At 47.2% G+C, this 21,549-nt stretch overlaps 1 protein-coding gene across 1 annotated transcript in view; it reads left to right on the plus strand.

Moving 5' to 3' along the window:
* ABAT (4-aminobutyrate aminotransferase) overlaps nt 1-21,549 on the plus strand; it is an 88,332-nt gene that overhangs the window by 53,073 nt on the left and 13,710 nt on the right. Inside the window, exons 4-11 of the mRNA XM_080942064.1 lie at nt 1,363-1,392; nt 1,923-2,040; nt 7,755-7,804; nt 16,456-16,536; nt 17,708-17,800; nt 18,450-18,512; nt 19,127-19,190; nt 20,669-20,817. Coding sequence (XP_080798190.1) covers nt 1,363-1,392; nt 1,923-2,040; nt 7,755-7,804; nt 16,456-16,536; nt 17,708-17,800; nt 18,450-18,512; nt 19,127-19,190; nt 20,669-20,817 — 648 coding nt within the window. The remainder of the gene's footprint in view (nt 1-1,362; nt 1,393-1,922; nt 2,041-7,754; nt 7,805-16,455; nt 16,537-17,707; nt 17,801-18,449; nt 18,513-19,126; nt 19,191-20,668; nt 20,818-21,549) is intronic.

A 21,549-nucleotide genomic window follows, 5' to 3' on the forward strand; every position in this document is an offset into this window, starting at 1 on the left:
CGTTTATATTTCTTTTGGATGGTTTTTGTTGAACAGGAGAGTGCTTTTCCATGCATATTTCCATTGGGGTGGATTCTAATTTAATGGAGAAGTGCCTAAAATAACTTCATATTTTTGTTGTTAATTTTATTTTACAATTTTGTGTGGAAATGTGTAATGTCAAAATGCTAACTGCTGAAATCTTTATTTTGGAGGCTGAAATCTTATTTATATCAAGCAACTAGCTTTCTATTCCTAGTTTCTATATGAAACTGGGGAAAGTGAATTTTAATCAGAGGTGGTTCTTCGATGAGAAAATTAATATTGTCAGTCGATTTTACCCCCAGCTCCTGATAAGGGGGTTACATCTTTCTTCTTTTTCTACCCTAGTGCTGGAGGGCAAACTTCAAATGCAGGGCCTTGTGCACACTTGCAAATGCTTTATCACTGAGCTCTGAATTAATAATTTTATGTGGATGTAAGTTTATATGCCATGTACGCGTCATGCCCATAGTGATTGCATCCTTGGAACTGGAGTTTCAGACAGTTAGGAGCTGCCACATGGATTCTGGGAATTGAACCTGCTTCAGAGCTCTTAACTTCTGAGCCATCTCTCCAGGCTGACTGGGCTATTTTAAAAGGAGAACAGGGGATGGAAGATGGCTCAGTGGTTAAGAGCACTGGCTGCTTTTCCAGAGGTCCTGAGTTCAATTCTCAGCAACCACATGGTGGCTCACAACCATGTGTAATGGGATCCGATGCCCTCTTCTGGTCTGAGGATGTATATGCATCAGAGCACTCATGCATTAAATAAAGTTTAAATATAAATACAATGTGTGTAGTCTGGAGTACTTCCCCCAGGTGGGGGGGTGGGGGGGAAGAGAGAATACCCTTTATTTTGGGATATTAAGTGCCTTCAGCATAAAATTTTTGTTACATATGTACTTCCAGAGTGGGTATTGTGGAACAAAGCCCTTAACCCCAGAACTCTAAAGTAGAAGCAGTTTATCTTTGTAAGTTCAAGGACAACCTAGCCTATTTACTGAGCTCTAGTGCAGCTTGAGCAACACAATTAGGCCTTATCTCTAAGAGAATAAGATAATATAAAATAAAATAAATTATATTTCCTTTCCAGGTACTAAAATCTGAATTTCTATGTGTCTATTGTAATTGCTGCCTGCTGTGCTGAGAAGCAGATTTTATCAGTTATTTATGTTAAGTAATTTTAAAATATTTACTTATTACAATATTGACTAATAGTCTGTCAAGTTCTTGGCATCAGAGTGGAAACCACAGCCTCGGGGAACTGGGGAAACAGGGGAGACATTTGAGCTTTGGCGGGACAGTGCCGCCTGTGGCTGACACTTTTGTTCTTGACTGCAGGAGCTAATGAAACAGCTGAACACGATCCAGGTAAGTGGGTGCAAGGCGATTCTTTTTACTCTTCTTTAAATGATTTTATTTATGTGTAGTTGCCCATGGAGGCCAGAAGAGGGAGACAGATCCCCCTAGAGCTGGAGTTGCAGGCCATTTCCTGTGGGCACTCAGAACCACACTCTAGCCCTCTGCATGAGCAATACAAGCTCTTAACCACTGAGCCATCTCTCCAGCCATGCTTTGATTTCTTAATTTCTATCCATTTTGAGTCTTCTTAGTGGCTTCCCTGAGGCTTACCACATATTCTTTAATTTGTCAGAACTGGCTTCTGAGTTTCTTCTCAACCATAAAATTTGGCAAAATACAATACCATGGCTTCATGAGCCAATTTAAAGCGAGCTGCCTGTTTCATTTCTCCCAGAGGAAGACAGAAGCTTGCCAGCACCCACAGGTTCCCATGTGGTGTAGAACGAACAGGATACAGACAGTCTGTCCCCATAGTTCAAGCTTATTCCTACGAGTCTGGGGAATGGTAACCAGCCTGAACCAGTTCCCTCTTTCCCAAGAATGCAGAGGCCGTGCACTTTTTCTGCAACTATGAAGAAAGCCGAGGCAACTACCTAGTGGACGTGGATGGCAACCGCATGTTGGACCTGTATTCTCAGATCTCCTCCGTGCCCATAGGTGAGAGTTTGATACCCACCTCTCGTTCCTTCTTTGTTATGACCTTTGTTATGGACAGACTTCAGATGTCTGTCCCCAGTGTTTTATCAGCCTCTCCCCCAAGGGTAAATGAATGAACAAGTAATGGTAGAGAGAACATGATTAGACATTGTTGCTGCTAGGAGGAGTTTTTCTTTTCATTTTAAGTGTGTGCGTGTTTTGCTTCTATGGATGCATGTGTACCACCTGTGTGCAGTACCTGCAGAGGCCTGAAGAGGGCATTGCATCCCCTGAGACTCAAATTAAAATGCTTGTGCGATTCCATGTAGATGCTGGAAATAAACCTGGGGGCCTCTAGAAGAGAAGCCAATGCCCTTAACTGCTGAGCCAATTTTCTACTCCCAAGACATTATTTGTGTTGGGGTTTTTTTAAGATTTATTTTTAATTCATATATGTATATATGTACACACATGTATGTGAGTGCAGGTGCCCATGGAATTCCTGGAGATGGGACCTCAGATGTGAACTGCCTAATATGGGTGTTGAAAACTGAACTTGGCTCTTTTGCAAGAGCAGGAAGTGCTCTTAACCACTGAGCCCCAGCCCCAGCCCATTAGACATTACTGGAAACAATAAAGATGCTTTCCAGCTTTGATAGACAGATTGTGATGCAATCAGTTTCAGGAGATCAGATCCTTTAAGGCCCCCAAACCCCACAACGTGAGGGAAGCTGAGATCTGAGAGCCAACAGTAACTCAGAGCGGAGGACATCCTTCCATTTGTAGACGTTAGGGGTAGGCAGGTGTCACTGAGCTTGAGAAGAAAATGGTCTCTGAGTGCATCAGGTTAATGAAGGAAGCACATATTGCACATAAGGTTGTGATTCGGGAAGCTGGTCCTCTTTCCCCACCAACCTTGCTTGGCTGTTAGATGCTGGTTGCTAAAGCGCTCAGTAGGTGCAGCCGCTGAGCTCTAACACATACATAGTGGGGCCTTCTGTCCTTTCCTCCTCCAAACATCATCAGGTGAGTGTGCACTCCTTTTCCCTATTTTGCAGCTAGGTGAAGAAAGCTTGAAGAGGTAAATCCGCAGAGCTGTCTAGGTTGGGTTTCCTAGCCGAGCCTGAGGTGAGGATTCTTCAAATAGTCTATGCGGGGAACACCCTTAGTTGAAAGGGAAGGCCGGGAAACAGCATCCAACAAGAGATCACAAGGACTCTGCTAGAAAGACAGCCGGCTCGCACAGGGGACTCTGCAAGCCAGACTGGCACAGACCACTGGTCTTTTTGCGTCCCTGATCTGGCCGCCTGCCTCCTGCCAGGAGAAGGCCCAGCAAATCGAGCCATCTGTGCATGGAAGACAATTTCCAGAGGAGGAGGCAGCTGAAGCCATTACCAGCCAACACAGATAACAGCTGGAACATGGGATGATCTGCCCAGAAAACATGGCCTCAGTGGATGCTAGCAGCCCCTGCCTCACCTGGGCTCACCTCCCAGCCACATAGAGTGTGACACAGACAATGGGACAGATAGGGTTAATTTGGAAATGAGGTAGTGGTTATTTGCAGCTCGGATGGTTATTGTCCCTTAGATTGACAGATGCCCAGCTGTGCCCAGTGGCCTGTGGGCTGTGCCTGTCCCTTCATAGATAACGCTGCTTGTCTGGTGCAGAGGAGACAGGCATGGGGGAGTTGGTTGTCGTACTGTACGTTAGCAGCTACTCACCCCCACCTCCTGGCACCCAAGATGTCCTCTAAACCCCAGCCTTGGGTACCCATTCCTCCTCTACCTCCCCAGCATCTATCCTCAGATCCACTAATATCCTGTTGAGATATGACCAGATAGCAGCAATGGCTTATCCTTCTGGGGTGCCTCAGCCTCTGAAGGCATCAAGGATTTCAAGATGTACAAACCCTTTCTCCCCTTAGTTTTCATTATTTATTTATTTGTGTGTGTGTGTGTGTGTGTGTGCATGCACCCGTGTTTGCAGACATCCAGGACTATCATAGTCATGTACTACCAACCTGACTTCCAGGTTTTAAGCTCATGCTCACTGAGAATTTACCAGACATCTGGCCGTTGCCAAGGGCTTCACAATACATGGTTGTAACTGGTCTATTGCAGGGTCTTTAGCTATTACCTCCAACTGCCCTCATTCCAGATTCCAAGAATCAATCATAGGTTCTGCCTGGTGGTACAGAGCCGGGGGTCCTGCCGGGATATGGAGCAGTAAGTCCACCCCTTTTGTCCCTGCCGCGCTTCCGGAGGTCTTACCACTCAAATCCAGGTTGAAAGTTCCCTGGTCGGAGTTCCCTTTTCATCTGTCTCCTTCAGGAGCCAGTGAGTCAGGCCGCCTCTGCGCTTATCTGCCGAGGCAGAAAAGTCATAAACACCCAGGCAGCGCGATAAGCCAGAACTCTGGCCAGAAAACGTTTGGAAAAACCCAGAGAATGTTCTGTCCCTGAATGATGAGCGGTGTCTAGTCCAGGGCCTTTGCAAGCATCGTGGGGGCTGGGGAAGAGATGGGGCTATGTTAACTGTCTCTGGGCCCCTGGGTCTGAGATCCCTTTGAGATCTTTTTCACTCTCTGGAGAAAGTCTCCCCCTAGGTGATACTTAGTGTTTTATACTTGTCTAAACCTAAGTCTTGTAGGGAGACAGCAGGCTTGGGGCCCAGAGCCTGAGGCAGACAATGGGAAGATTGTTTCCACTGCACCCGGCCTCTAGCCTCCGCAATACAAAGTCTCCTTTCAAAGTAAATGGATTTCAATTAAAAAGCACAGTCTCCCTCCCGTGAAGCTGCTAAGACATAATACTGGAGACTTAAGTAGCTTGCAAAAAACAAAAGTCTCTTCCAGGTTTCAGAGCTGGGGGTGCAAGATCCAAGGCCTCACTGGCTTCTTGCCCCAAGAGTGCTTTCTTTCTAGAACAAGGTGTGGCTTTCCACGGTGTCCTCACAAGACTGGAGGCTGAAAACCCCCTCAGGCCCAACTCCCTGGTGTGGATTCCACTCCCACGACCTAATCAAAGGCCTGGGCAAACAGGCTCTGCATACCGGCACCTCAGGGGCCAGGGTCTCAGCAAGAAGAACTGCAATTATGTGTAGTAAAGCATTCCTGCTCTAAGCTCCTCTTCTTGCTCTTTCCTCATAAGGCCTGCAAGCTTCTGTATTCTTGCCTGAATACTATGCTGTTAGCTCATTCAATTCCAGTGCATTGAGCGGAGTGAGCTTTGGTGGGGTGGAGCGGGCAGAGGCATCTCCTGCTGGTCTCTAGATGCCAGTGCCTACGGCTTCCTCTGGCCTTCCTGCCAGAGTTACTGACAGGCAGGTCCATTACCGTCCCTGTTGCTGTCTTAAAATACCCTGACAAAAGCAATTCAAGAGAGCAAAGGTTTGTTCTGGCTCACAGTTTAAAGGTACAGTTCATCAAGTCAGGGAAAGAATTATGTTGGGACAGTAAAATGTCAAGTCACACTGTATCCACAGACAAGCATAAAGGTATGAACGCCGGTGCTCAGCTCATTCATTCAGTCTATCTGCCACCTATCTATCATCTATCTACCATCCATCTATCTATCATCTATCTACCATCCATCTATCTATCATCTATCTATCATCTATCTACCATCCATCTATCTATCATCTATCTATCATCCATCTATCTATCCATTTATCTATCATCTATCTGTCATCCATCTATCATTTATCTATCTATCCATCTATCAATTTATCTATCATCTATCATCCATCATCTATCTATCATCCATCCATCATCTATCTATCTATCCATCTATCAATTTATCTATCATCTATCTATCTACCATCTATTATCTATCTATCCATCTATCTACCATTATCTATCATCCATCCATCCATCTATATATCATCTATTTATCTATTTATCATCTATCTATCTGCCACCTATCTATCATTTATCTATCTATCTATCTATCTATCTATCTATCTATCTATCTATCATGGAGACTGGGTCTCATTGCACAGTCCTGGCTGGCCTAGAATTCAATATAGTGCCACCCACTTTCAGAATGAGCCTTCCTACCTCAGTTAACCTAATCAAGAAAATCCTGCCAAGGCACACATAAAGTCTAGTTCCCAGATACTAAATACTATAAAGTTGACAGTCAGTGACATAACCTTGACAACACAACAGGACTAGCAGTGACTAATAGAAAGCTCCCTACACATGGTCGATGTTCAATAAATACAAATTGTCATAAAAGAGAGGAGGGTGGTTCTAAGCACACTTGCAGGGTCCAAGGCCTGCCTTAGTATAAAGGAGACTGAGATGTTCTCTAATTTCTCAGAGTCATACTTTTGTGTTTGGTTTTTGTTTTTGGTGGAGAGTGGGGAGGATCTCATGTAGCCCAGGCTGACCTCAAATTCACTATAGCACAAACTGGCCTTGAATTCCTGATCCAAAGTGCACGATGTACCCTGGTGTGCACATGGACATCGGAGGACAATTATGGGAGTCGATTCTCTCCTTTCACTATATAGGTCCCAGGTCTTCAGGCTTGTGACAAGTACCTTTACCAGCTCATCTACCTATTGTGTGTGTGTGTGTGTGTGTGTGTGTGTGTGTGCGTGCCCCAACCACCCCACCCACACATGCATGCTTATGTATGTTGTGTGTGTGTTCTTATATATGTTGTGTATGTGTTTTAGAAATTTATAGATAAGCCTATGTTTCTATGGATGTTTCTAAGGCTAGTGAATCAGATCAAACTATTTCTACTTGCTTTTACCCATCCACAGAGCAGCAGGCATCCAGTGTTCAGGGACAGCTGTTGGAGAGGGGGTGTTAGTAACAGTACCATTTAGCACACTTTTCTTAGACTCAGTTTTGGGTCATTTATTGCAAGTGAATAGAAATACTGTTCGGGTTTTTTTTTTTTTTTTTTGAATTTGTTTGTCTTGTTTTGTTATTCCTCTTTTCAAGACAGGGTTTCTCTGGGTGTAGCCCTGGCTGTCCTGGAACTCCCTCTGTAGACCAGGCTGGCCTTGAACAGAGATCTGACTACCTCTGTCTTCTGAGGGCTGGAATTAAAGGCCTGCACAACCCCCACCCCCAATGCACACAGAGTGGTTTTCATGATACTGTATGTGCACGTGAGTGCAGTTAGAGTCCATGGGCAAGGTAACACTGCAAGAAGTTTATGTGTGCCTCAGTCATTGCTGATGGACGTAAGATGCTTTCAGATCTGGAGAGTTGAATGTTTCAGTCAAGGCCCTATAGATAGGATAACTTCATGGGAGCGCTATTGCTAAGTCTCAGGGTATCCTGAGCTGAAGTGTGTGATGTCAGTCACAGTGGGACTCTGGAACATGCATGTGTATGTGAAGGCAGGATGTGGCAGGATGTGGCACATGACATGGTGGTCACTTTGCAGGTGGTGTCCCTTGGTCCTTGAGAAGACATTTACTGGGCACTGGGGAATGAACAGGACCACACGCAGTCCACCGCATTGACCTCTTGATGTCCTTGTATCTATGTGTGTCCGGTCCAGCAGGTCTCAAACCTGAACAAACATCTGAGCGACCCCAGGGAGCTTGGAGCTCTCCAGGCTGCCCTGAGACATCTAATCAGGGGTCAGAGCCTTTGACATGTACAGAGCGCTTCAGAGATGAAAGCCAAGGAGCGGGGAAAGAGCTAGTGCAGAGGAAAACCTCAGATGCAGGAGCACCCTCTAACCCCCTGTACCTTCCTCTCCCCAGGTTACAACCATCCAGCTCTGATGAAACTCATTCAACAGCCTCAGAACGCGGTATGTCTCCCTGATTTGCTGATGTCCAGAACTAAGGGCAGACTGCGCTCATGGCCAGACCTGATAGGCATCTTTAGGCTTGTTTCTTTTCCAACACCCGGATGTTTGCTGAGCTTGAACCCTGGTCAGGCACTCAGATGCCTTGGAGAAGTGTTGGTGACTTTTGCTCAACTTGACACTAACTAAGTCACCTGGGAAAAGGAGAACCTGGGTGGAGGAAACGCCTCCCCCATCAGATTGTTCTGTGGGCGTGTCGGGAACATTTCCTCCATTAGTGATAGATGTGAGAAGGCTGTGTTCGCTGTGAGCAGTAGTGCTCCTGGGCAAGCGTTGCTGGGTTGTATAGGAAAGCAAGCTGAGGGGCTGGAGAGACGGCGTGATAGTTAAGAACATTTGTTGCTCTCTCAGAGGAGTTAGACTGAGTTCCAGCGTCCACACGGTGGCTCCCCACTGTCTGTAACTCCAGTTCCGGGGGAGCCAATACTTCTTCTGACCTCTACATGCTCCTGGATGTATGTGGTATACATACTAAGGCACACCCATAAAATAAGATACATTTTATTGGGGAAAAAAAATGAGCAACACACTGGAGAGGGGCACTCCTCTATGGCCTCTGCGTCAGTTCCTCCTGCCAGGTTCCTGCTCTGGCTTCTCTCGGTGATGAGTGTAACCTGGAAGCCAATTAAGCCTTTCTCCCCCGAGCCGCTTTAGTTGCGGTATTTATCACAGTGATAGACCATAAATATGACTGTGAGGAAAGCTCGGCATTCCCATGAAGACAGTGACTTCACCCCATACATCAGGTGAGAATGGTAGCCACATTTAGGCTACAGAACAAAAGATACACAGTAGGCATAAGGCAGTGATAACGGCTAACATACATGAACAATGTTCTATGTCCGGAGTCTTCTGTTCCGTGTTTTTATTTGCATGTTCGAGTGTGCACTGTATGTATGCACCACTCTCAGAGGCCTGAAGAGGGCATCAGTTCCCAGGAAACAGGAGTTCCAGGCTGCTGTGAGCAGCCTGATATGGGTGCTGGGACCTAACACCAGGTCTTCTGCAAGAGCAACAAGTATGGGCTGGAGAGATGGCTCAGTGGTTAAGAGCACTGACTCTTCTTCCAGAGGTCCTGAGTTCAATTCCCAGCAACCCCATGGCGGCTCACAACCATCTGTAAGGGGTCTGATGCCCTCTTCTGGTGTGTCTGAGAACAGCTACAGTGTACTCATATAAATAAAAAAAATAAGTACTTTTTAAAAAAGAGCGGCAAGTACTCTTAACCCTGAGCCATCCCTGTAGCTCTTCTTTGTAAATGTACTGCTATCAAACTTTGATACATGTGTAGGTTGCATGTTGAGCCTACTCCCCCCCCCCATAGCCATCTATATGGTCTATACATTATAGCATTCTATGGTTAAAGAATGTTTGATGGATAAAGAAGCTGAAGAGCAGAAAGGTTGCATATCTGCCTGTATTATTACTTGTCTCGTTTGCTATAACATAAGCAGCTTAGGGGAAAGGGAGGTTTGTTTTGGCTCATAACTTGAGGTTACACCGTCATAGGGGGGTTGTGGCAGGGAAGGGGGCACAGTGGGAGGCAAGAGCAGCTCCCCACAGCACACCTGCACTCAGGGAACAGAGCCATGGAAGCTGCTACTTAGCTCACTTGCTGTGTTGTGTTCAGTACAGAACTCCAGCCCGAGGGGTGGTACCACACACACTGAGAGTGGGTCTTCCCAGGGCAGTGCGGTCTGGAAGGTGTCTCACGGACACCCTCAGAGGTGACTCTAGATCCTGCCTGGTCGACAGTCATGCTGTCTGAAGCTACGTGGACCAGTGGAGGTGCTTGAAATAAATCCAAAGGACCAAGTCCATCTGTGATGGAGCAGTCGGAGGTCAGGAGAAACTTCCCAGGGAAGTGACTTTAAACAGAGATCTGGAGGAGAGGCTATGAGGTGGCAGGCCGGTGACAGTGAGGCATGCCTGAGAAACAAAGGACAGGATGGCTTGAGCAGAGACAGCAGCAGGCAGTGTTCTTGTAGGACCGGAACAGCCACAGAGTTCCCACCACCTTTGTCATCGTTTGGCTCCTGTGGCGGTGAATAAAGACTAACCAAAAACAGCCTGGAGGTAGAAAGTGTTTATTTGGCTTAAAGTTAAGATTCATCGCTAACAGAGGTCGGGGCAGAGGCGTGGAGGCAGAAGCTGAAGCAGAGGCAGTGAAGAGCGTTGCTTATTAGCTTGTCCCTCATAGCTCGGTCAGCCCAGGACCACCCACGCAGGGAGGGCACCGCCCCCTCACATCAATCTTTAATCAAGATGACGTCCCACAGGCTAGTCTGACAGAGGCAAGGCCCCAGCTGAGGTCCCCCTCTTCCCAGGTAAGTACAGGCTTGTGTCAAGCTCACAGAAACAACCCAGTTCAACCTCCAGTAGGCTCTCTCAGTCTTGGTACTGATGGTGTTTAGATCCAGATCACTCCATGCTATGGGGACCTCTTGTGATGGCGAAAAGGAACTGTCTTAGAAGTGCCTATATTTTCTATGGTGGGGATAGTAACCTTGGTGGAGAAGCCCTGTGATGGAAGAGCTATCCTGAGCATGGAAGGACAATGGAAAGGGCCCATGTCTGTCCTCGGTGTCCCTCCATGAATCTGTCCACGAAGCCTATTGCTTCCCACAACTGTCCTTTCAAGCACCCGTTTTAGATGTCATTTTCCTGAGGACTGGGTGTCACGCACTTGTCCAAGTGCCCACTATGTATGAAGCCTGAGTTTTAGCCACACGGCTTAGTGAAAGCAGTGATGGTGGTGAATGTCGGTAATACCAGAACTCGAGGGGTGGAGGCAGGGAGATCAGAAGTTCAAGGGCACCCTCGGCCATATAATGAATTTGAGACCAGGATGAATTACATGAGATCCTATCTTTAAAATTAAATAATAAGAATAATAAGAACAATAAAATAATAGACATTTTACTTTCCTGTTTGTTTTACCACCATGCAATTTGGATCCTGTTATATATTCATTTTCAGTTACTATACAAATGGCCACAAATTTAATTAAAGTAATACCTAAAAACTACACATAGGGACACATGCTTATAATCCAAGCACTCTGGGAGCTGAGGCAGGAGAGAATCAGGAGTTTAAGTTTGTCCTCAGCTGTGTAACAGGTTTGAAGCCAGCCTAGGTTACATGAGACCCTGTCTCAAAATAACAATAAATTCAGAGCAGTGCCTGTAGGTGGCCTTTGCTTCAGGCCAGGGGTCTGTTGAACCCAGCTGTGGATTCTGCTTCTAGGGACAAGCCTCCCCGGCTCCCATCTGGAAGCTCTCTATGTGCCTGAGGCTCAGTCAGCCTGCTGGTAGATTCCTTTCTTCTTGGTCCTTAAAGCCTACGGTCCAGCTGGTAATAAAAGTCTCCTCCTCTGCTCATTGGTTCACACTGGGCCCAAAGGAAATAGAGAACCATCCCCCAAGTGAGCCCATTAGGAGCCTTTGTGGCAGCTTCCTGGTGACATAGGCATTGTCCTGTGGGTGGCAGGCAGGCCTGGGGTCTAGCATCCTGCGGTTGTTCTTGCAATGTGGACGTGCTGAACAGACACCACGATAAATCTGCACTAGATGACAGAATATGACTTGGTTCACTTCCCACTGAGAAAATACAAATAGTAACAGGGATCAGAACAGGTCACCCTCAGCTATATGACCTTATGGGGGCTATGATTTCTCCATCCAAATGAGACAGGCACTGCTGCCATCTCCTAAAGACACCTGGGTCACCCCTCTTCCCTGTCCCATGTACTCTTTATTCGTGTCTGATTACTTTTCTCAAAGTATCATGAGGACTTTCATCCTTATTCATCCTTTTGTGGACAGGAGACTGTCCCTTCTGGTGGCTTCATGGCATTACCTATGTGAATATGCGGCATCGAGCTGGTCTACCTCCTGAGGCTAGTTCCACTTAGGGACTCTCAGGAAGATGCTCTCCGTCAGGAAGATGGAGCCCATATCCAGTGGGGACTCCACCCGCCAGCAGCAGAATTGTTTCTGCAGATCCTGCCACTTGGCAAACTTACTGATTTCCCTTCCTCTCAACATCGGGGTTGGGGTGGGATTTTCATCTCTTTAGGTCCTATCTGACACTTAGTGTGTGTGAGTTTCTGCGTGACTCAGAGGAGGACATCTTGTCTACTCATGCTGGGAAACTTGATCCTTAATGGAAATCAGGGGACCAACAAAAGCCCTGATCTGGTCCAGAACCGAACTCCACTTGTGCCTGTGCTGGGGGTGTGGCTCTTGGAAGAGTGTTTGCCTAGCCTGCTCAAAGCCCTACGTCTGAGTCCCTAGCGCTGTGGAAACTGGGCGTGGCTGTGCATGACTAATTCCATCCCTCTGAGGTAGACACAATGATTTCAGAAGTTTCAAGCCATCCTTAGCTAGATAACAAGTTCAAGGCTGGCCTGGGCCACAGAAGAGCCTGTTATTAAAAAAAAAAAAAAAAAAAAAAAAAAAAAAAAAAACACATACATATGTATACATATACATACATACATTTTTTTTTAACTCAGACTTGAGGATCTCCTGAATGAGCCATGATCAGTGGGCGTGAGAGGAGCTGCCTGTCTAGGAGAGACTAGAGGACAGCCTTGTGCCCAGTTAATTAAGCAGGGTACAAAGGGCATCCTGAGAAGGTGGCCAATAAAGCCAAAGGCACAGGGGATGTGTTTACGCTCGAAGCTGCTTTGTTTCAAAACTTGTGCGGATCCCAGATGCCTCGGCAGCTGGTGCTGAGCAAATGTGTCAACAAACTTGTCACACATATTTGCAGTGTCAGCTGCCTGCGGAGGCAGTCCTCCCAACGCTTGACGTCAAGGCCTGAGGACTCTGATTCTCCCTGTTCTTAGAAGAACACTGCCTGTCTCCCCACATACCCGCCACACCTCACCCAGGCAAGGCTGGTCCTCACCTTACCTCCCCACTAGGAGATATGAAAAGTCTTGCTAGCCAGCTTGCTATGGGACCCTGTCTTCCATATAGTCTTTTGCAGCTAGAATTGCAGGTGGGCCACCAAACCCACCAAGCATTTGCTTGGGTTCTGGTCTTCATGTTTGCCCAAGAAGATCTTTACCCACCATCTACCCCCAGCCCACTCCTGGCTTCTCGTCAACCCTCTTGGGCCACAACAGCACCACTGTGAATCACAGTCTGGTGATTTCGTGTCAGCGAAGACATGGATACTGTCGCATTGACTCTGTCTGAGTCCCAGTTCTAATGTCTCTAAGGCCATCCCAATACAGTTCCCCTCACTGTGCACTGTGTATCAGGCCTTGCCTGTGCATGGTCACACTGAGAAATGGCTGTGGCTGACTTCCCTACTCCTGGGATGGATTCAAACAGTGGGCCTAGTAAGGCACTCCCCAGCTGAGACTTACCTCAAGGGTCCTGTACTCGACCAATGCCTTCCCTCCTGAAGGTTCTCTATCAGTACCTGGCAAGCGGTGCCCACATTGGCAGATGAAGACCCTGAAGTTCAGAGATGTTAAGTAATTGGCCCAAGGCTACACAGCCAAGAACAGTTCTCCCTTTACTGCACCCCAAGACGGCAAACCTTCTAGAAACCTAACCTCATTTGTTTCTGTGGCCACATGTCCCAGATATCTTCTGTTCTTAATGTCACGCTTTGTCGAGCAAGAACACCACCCCCACATCTTTTCTGGGCCCAGATAGGCAATCAAGCTGCCTGCCTGCCTGCCGGTCTCTCTCTGGAGGCCTTCCCACCCCCACCCCCCAGCCCATGGCAGCAGTTTGCTCCCAGCCTGGTCTCGTCACGTTCCTGATTTCTCACAGGCCTCGTGAGCAGGCCAGACCCAGAAGGAAATGTTTCTTAAGGTCCCTGTCTACAGAGCAAGGTCTTCAGCTGTGTCAAGCAAATGTGTACCCAGCATTAGCATTTCTGAGCAGAGGTCGGTGGAATGCCTGACCCAGAATGCTATCAGAAGCTAGCAAACCCACACTGGAGGCGGTTCTGTGTGTCCTGGGACAAACTGCCTGACCTCTCTGGTCCTTAGCAGTGGGAAAAAAAGTACTCATCTTTCCTGCCCCCCTCCATGTCTCCTAGACACACCAGGGAGAAGTCACAAAGCAGGGAAAGAAACAGAAGTATGAATCTGCCCCTCCCCCCTTTCTACTGGCCCAAGCCACATTCCCTGTCCCACAGTGTAGCAGTAGCACTGTTTAGATGTGCCTTGAGCTTTCCATCCATTTTATCATGTTCAAAAGAAGCAAGTGTCCAAGATGTCCCCATGTTCCAGGAAGTACTTGTTTGCTTTGGTTCATCCGTCTGTTTTTGAGAAAGGGTCTCCTATGATCTAGACCGGCCTCAACTTCCCTCCGTCACTAAAGATAGCCTTAAATTTCTGAGATTCCTGCCTCTGCTTCCCAAGTGTTTGCAATTGCTAGCCACCATAACTAGGCTTCTGCAGTGCTGGAAATGGAACCCAGCACTTTGTGCATGGCCAGTAAGGAATCTACCAACAGAGATATCCTCAGCTTAGAACTCTGTGTACACCAGGCTGGCTTTGAACTTAAACTTGGTAGGAAGCTACCCCCACACCCTGACAGATTCCTCCTTTTTATAGTGAATGTTCCTAGTCATAGCAAGAGAACACTTTGTTGATTTACAGACTGCAAAGCTAGTCCCTGTCTCCTTTCTCCAGCTGCTGCTGAAGTTAAGGCCATTTCCCAAATGATTCAAGTTAACTCACAGCAGGGCCATGCCACAGGCCTCACTTGGAACTCCCCAGTCTTCCTCTCCTTTCGTGGTGTGCCCTAGAATCCAAGCCAAGGTGCCACGTTGCGTTTGGTGTGAACCCTTTCGTAGTCCACTTCCACGTCACGTTCCCCTGACCAGCCCCTGTGACCTCCCCCATCTCTGCTGGTGCAGGGGACTCTCTAGGACTGCTGTGTTCTCGGACCACTGCACCTGTGTTTGGTCATTAGCATGAGGGACAACTCCAGCACCAGGACGAGGAAGGGATCTGGGCTCCAGGTCAACCCCCAGCTGTGTCCTTGGCTTCCCTGTGGTATTATGGGACCCACAGGTTGAGAACCACTGCTCTAGTTGTTCATCTACCAGTCACAAGCTGTCCTAAGGTCCTGTCCAGTGCCTACCAGGGAGGAGGTGACCAGATACGCCATGCTTCCACCCTGGTCTCTCTGTTGCATGCTGTCTGGGATCATCTCCTCCTGGTGGGGTGGGGCAAAGAGGAAGGTCATGGGTAGGAAGTCGCCACCTCTCGGAGTGTTTCTAGAATCCCTGTGAGCAAAGACAGGAAAAACTTGTTCCCTCGGTTTTAAAGATAAAATCGTAGAGGCTTCATTTTAAGTGGTTATATATGCTGAATAACTTTAAACTTTGTTTTGCTTGGGGATTTTTGAGACAGGGTCTCATGTAGCCAGTCTTTGGATTCCATTTGTAGGTGGGGATCACCTTGAACTCCTGATCTTCCTGCCTCTACCTCCCCAGTTCTAGGGTTACAAATGTGTGCAAGCACACCTGATCTATGTGGTGCTGCGGATGGAGCCCAGAGCTTCCTCCACATAGGCAAACTCTACCACCTGAGCTTTGGCCCCAGACCCTGGAGGCATATTAATATGGGATTTTACTTTTAGAGGCACCTGCCTCTCTAGGGGCTTGCACTTCCGTCTCCCAGCCAGAGGCCATTTGCAGCTACAGTTTTATTAGAACCAGAAAGTCAATGCACTTGTCCTGTTTCTTTGCAAATGGGTTCGTTCTACCTCCCCAGCCTGTGGTCCAGCCCAGAAGCCACAGGGCAGGGCAGACTCCTCCTTGAGCCGACTGATCCCTTCCCAGAACCCCTCACTTCTCACCTATGAGGAGTGAATAGCATCAGTTCAGCATTGACTCACACTGTCAATTTCCTTGCAGAGGAAATTAATTCTCTGGACTCATATCTAGCAAAATGGAATCATGGGGGATAGATGGCTTATGGTGTTCTGGCTTTTTTTCTCTAGTTAATTAGCCAGCTCCACCAACATACCTCTACATTCTAGTTAGAAGTCCCACAAGTGTAGTGCATGTGTGGGTATGTGTAAGCACTCATGCACACGCACACTTGTGCATACACATGCACCCATATGTACTCCAGCACGTGTGAAGATCAGAGGGCAACCTCAGATGTCAGTTCCTGTCTTCTGTCTTGTTTGTGACACAGACTCTTGTCCCCCTCTGTGCACTCTAGACTGGCTAGCCTGCTCTTCTAAGGATTCTCCTGTCTCTGCCTCCCGTCTTGACATAGGATCACTGGGGTTATAGATACTCATTATCACATCTGGCTTTATACAACACCACACACTTTACATGAGATCTGGTGATCTGAACCTAGGTCCTCACATTTACACAGTTCTTTACCTGACATGACAGCTCTCCAGCCCCTGACTTTAAAAAAAAAAATTAAAGTAAACTATCGAATTGCAGCAGGCCAGCTGTGCTGTGTGAGAACTTAAACCACTAAAATAACACCGATGAGCCTGCAGTGCATTGTAGAGCCCGTTTGATGCCTCCACTGTGTAAAGGTACCATGTGGAAGAGGGCTTGGGTCATGTCTGCCGCCTGTTCTTTTACAGAGCACTTTCATCAACAGACCCGCCCTGGGCATCCTGCCTCCAGAGAACTTTGTGAACAAGCTCAGGGAGTCCTTGATGTCGGTGAGTTTGGGGGATGACTCCTCCCATGTTTGTAGTCCCACCACCACCAGTTTCCAGCCTGTCTGTCTGTCCTCAGAGGTGGCCCAGGCAGGCAAGAAAGGATGAGATTCATAGCCATCTAGGATGGGTGGGCAGGTGGCAGCTGCTGCTGTAGCTGTCTGGCTATATGAAGCAGTCTCAAAAGGAAGGAAGGAAGGAAGGAAGGAAGGATGGAAGGAAGAAAGGAAGAATGGAAGGATGGAAGGATGGAAGGAAGGAAAATGGAAAATGTTAAATGTTTTGAATGAAAGATATAAAAGATAGCCTTGTCAAAATGGCCACTTTATTACTTGGTTCTTTCATAATTTGTGTGTGTGTGTGTGTGTGTGTGTGTGTGTGTGTGTGTGTGTAAACAGGGTCTCATGTAGCCCAGAATGGCCTCAAATGCAAGGCCTATGTAGCCCAGGATAGCCTCACACTTACTATAGGAACAGCTTTGAACTTCTGATCTTTTTATTGCAGGAGTGTGCCACCACACCCCCACTTGTGCAGGGCTGGGAACTGAACCCAGGCCTTGTGCCTGCTAGGGGAGTGTTCTACCAACCAAGCCTCATTGCCAGTCCTCAAGATTTTTCATTTGTCTTTTGAAGAAAAGCAGGGGTTTTGTGTGCAGGACAAAGGACATCCTGGGGAAATGTGTACCTGCCCTGAGATGAGAATGGGGTGGGGGGTCCTCCTTGCACCTCCCTTCAGTTCTTGCCATAGGAAATAAAGTCACTGAGGACCTCAGCCCACAATGCTGGAAGTACAGGTGTCTCAGGAGACACAGAAGCACAGAAGGGACTGCTGTTTTTACACACACACACACACACACACACACACACACACTTTATTTGAATTTAGGAGAGTCCCACCGTGTGGTCCCAGCAAGTGCTGAGAAGGACAGGCTTAACATCACACTGGCCTGGGCTCCGCTGACCTTTGTTTCTCTTTGCCTTCCTTCCTATTGGCTGACCTCAAAGCTCTTCCTGGGCTTCTCCACCCCGGAACATTCTGAGCCCACTCTTCCAACCTGCTGTTTCTGGTGCATTCTGGTTCCCTCCTTTCCTCCCTCAGCCCTCCCACCAGTGCTGGAAGATTCTGCTCCAGGATAGAAACAGTCCAAATTACTCATAGTGGACTCCCTCTGCAGGTGGCGCCCAAAGGCATGTCCCAGCTCATCACAATGGCCTGCGGTTCCTGCTCCAATGAGAACGCATTCAAGACCATCTTCATGTGGTACCGGGTGAGCTATGGCGCAGGAGCACCCACACTCACACTGGGAAGAGGGACAAATGAAAAGTTCTAGTCACACCTCAGTCTGTCTCCCAGGTCCGGAAGTGAGACTTTGGTTTAACTAGAAGGGTAGAGATCTCTATGACTAGGCAATCCTGGTCAGGGTGTGGTTCCACCCTGCCATTGTCTCAGCTCCAAGCTCTCCTGTATGGTGCTGACGATTTGTAAATCCATTTCAAGGAGACATGTTTCCCTTCCAGTTGTCCTTAGGGCTTCAGTCGTCTTTCTCACAATTTGAGACCCTGGGTTGGGGGAATTTCAGTTTCTGGGGAATCAATTATTTTAATAGCCTGGCAGCCAAGTCTTTTCATTCCTGCCGGAAGGACTATAGTCTCAACTTTTCCTGCCATAAGTTGTCCCATCTCAACAACCCCTGAGTATGGCTGACAAATATTAATGCACCCTATAGCACCACTTGCCTTTATTTGATGGCAAGCTCGATTAGCGTCATGTGTCCACCTAGACTTGTCAGGATAGAACATTAAGTCAACTCTTAAGAAAATACTTTAGATGTCTGGATTAAGCATCACCTTGGTGGAGGAGGGCGGGGCCTCTTTTAGCCCAGCCTGTCTCTGATCTACTGTGTTCTGTTTCGGCAGAGTAAGGAGCGAGGGCAGAGAGGTTTCTCCAAAGAGGAGCTGGAAACCTGCATGCTTAACCAGGTAGGTACAGAGCTGGAGAGGTGGCTCGGAAAAACTGCTTACTTCCAAGCTTTATAGACTGAGTTTAATACTGGGAATACACACACACACATATATACACACTCACACACACATACACACACTCACACACACATACACTCACACACACACATACACTCACATACACACTCACACACACACATACACTCACATACACACTCAAACACACACACTCACACACATATACACACACTCACACACATGCACACACATGCACACTCACACACAAACGCAATCAAACATATACACATATACACATATATACACTCAAACATACACACATACACACACATACTTAAACAAACACCAAACACACATACACACACACACATACACTCACACACACACTCACACACACATACATACACATACACAAATATACACAAATACACACATACATACTCACACACATTCACACACACAAATATATACACATACACACACATACATACATACTCACACACTTATATACACATACACACACACTCACACACACAAACATATACACACACATTCACACACGCACTCCCCTGTGCTCATCATGGTGACTAATATCTACCTTTTTTTCATTCCAGAGTCCTGGATGCCCAGACTACAGCATCCTCTCCTTCATGGGTGCTTTCCACGGGAGGACCATGGGTAAGAAAAGACCAGTGTGCACGTGCATAGTTGCATGTGTGTGCACATGTGTGCATGCATGCATTAGCATGTCTTACAGGGAGTAAGAACGGAGGCATCAATCATTCTGAAGTTCAGCATTGCCCTCTGGTCAGGAGTCAGCCTCCTCTCTGAGATGCTGGTATTTGTCCAAACCTTATCTCCCGAAATTTCCCTTCATTGTTAGCTCTCCCTGCACAGCAGCGTTCATATTTCTCAAGCCTGCTGAGCCTCACAGTCCTCCCAGTGCACCACCCAGGCCAAAGGTTAACTCAGAGCAAACTGTTAGCAGTGTACACAGCAGGCTATTGCAGTGTGCACACTTGGGGCAAATGACTCAGTGGGTAAAGTGCCTGTCACTAAACTTGCCCTGAATTTGATCCCCAGAACCTACATGATGTATTGGACTCCCATTAGTTGTCATATTACCCTCATATGCACACTCTGGCACATCCCCACACCTAGACAGACAGATAGACAGATAGATAGATAGATACATACATATATACATACATACATAAAAGATTGATAGATGATAGTTAGGTACACAATAGATAGATATGATAAATGGATGGATGGATAGATAGATAGACAGACAGACAGACAGGCAGGCAGGCAGGCAGGCAGGCAGACAGACAGACAGATAGCTGGCTCAGTGGTTAAGAGCACTTGTTGCTCTTGCAGAGGACCTGAGTTCAGTTCCCAGCACCCAGATGGTAGCTCACACCATTCATGACTCCAGGTCCAGGGAATCTGATGACCTCCTACAGCACGCAGTACATGCAAAACACTCGAGTGTGTAAAATAAAATATTTTTTAAAGTTTTGAAGAAAAAGTGTGGCTGTAGATTCCCTTCTACGACACAAAACACAAATGTACTCTTACGACATAGAGTACAAAGGGCTAGAGAGAGAACTCGGGGGTCGAGAGTGCTTGATAATCTCAGGGGACCTAAGCTTTGATCCCCAACACCTATTTCAGGGGGCTCACAACCACCTGCAAGCTCAAGTCCAGGAGGTGGCATGTCCTCTCCTGGGCTCCTCAGACATTACACTCACATGACATAGAGTCCCACAGACGTGTACACACATCGGTAAAATAACGACAGTAGCATAGAATATTAAAATGTCCCCTCTGCCCTTCCTACAGGGAAGACATGTGTCTAGACTTGTAACCCAGCTCCCTCCAGAGAGAGATGAGTATGCCCATACGCAAATGTGGATTGTGGCTCGGCAATGAGAGAAACTTTACAAGTCCATTTGATGACAGAGCAGGGATTCGAACCATTGTCTCTCCTCTTCGGGGGCTAATTTGTAATAAATCATAAAACAAATGTACATAGGCACACTATCGAAGGGTTCTACATGCACAGGGCTGAAAAGCTCACCATACCCTGTTTAGGGACACTGTATGTTACTGACCCAAGCCAAGTATCTGCTTTTCTGTTTTGCTGGGCTCAGGTTGCTTAGCGACCACACACTCCAAAGCAATTCACAAGATTGACATCCCTTCCTTTGACTGGCCCATTGCTCCATTCCCACGGCTGAAATACCCCCTGGAGGAGTTCGTGACAGACAACCAGCAAGAGGAGGCTCGCTGCTTAGAAGAGGTAACCTGGGTCCCCCACAGCCTCCTTCCAGTATCTCTGTTTCAGCATCCAGAATCTGAGCCCAGAAGACAAATGCAGGAGAAGGGTGATGCTCCCCCTGGAGACCTGTAAGGGAAGAGGCGAGAGGCATTGTTCTGTTGCTTGGTTGGGTTTTTAGATTTATGTATGTTTATATGTATATGAGTACAGTGTAGCTTTCTTCAGACACATCTGAAGAGGGCATCAGATCCCATCACAGATAGATGGTCGTGAGCCTCCACATGGGCGCTAGGAATTGAACTCAGGACCTCTGGAAGAGCACCTAGTGCTCTTAACCAATGAGCCATCTCTCCAGCCCCCAAGAGGCATTGTTTTACTACCTAGCATTTATTCCCCCATGCCTGGTACCAGTTTCTCGCCATTTCTTTGGGAACGTCTTTAAGTGACTTCAAAATAAGGGATAACAGCTTTATTTTAAATAATATGGTGTCTGGTTAAAAAAAAAGAAAAGAAAAGAAAAGAAAGGCTCTGTGGTCCAGTTCTGCAGTTGGCACTCTTCCCCCAAGTTCTAGGGCTTCTTTATGTTTCCTGGGTTGTCCCTGTAGAAGGAATGAGGACTTGCAGTCCTTTGCCTCCCCATCTCTATTTCTCCAGAAACAGCCCCTTTAATCTGTCTCATACAGGAAATGGACTAGTACAGGAAGTGTTTTGTGGCTGGACCCACAGTGACTGTATTTTCTGTACTGGATTATT

Source organism: Micromys minutus, assembly GCF_963924665.1.
Source record: "Micromys minutus genome assembly, chromosome: 31".
Taxonomy (NCBI): domain Eukaryota; kingdom Metazoa; phylum Chordata; class Mammalia; order Rodentia; family Muridae; genus Micromys; species Micromys minutus.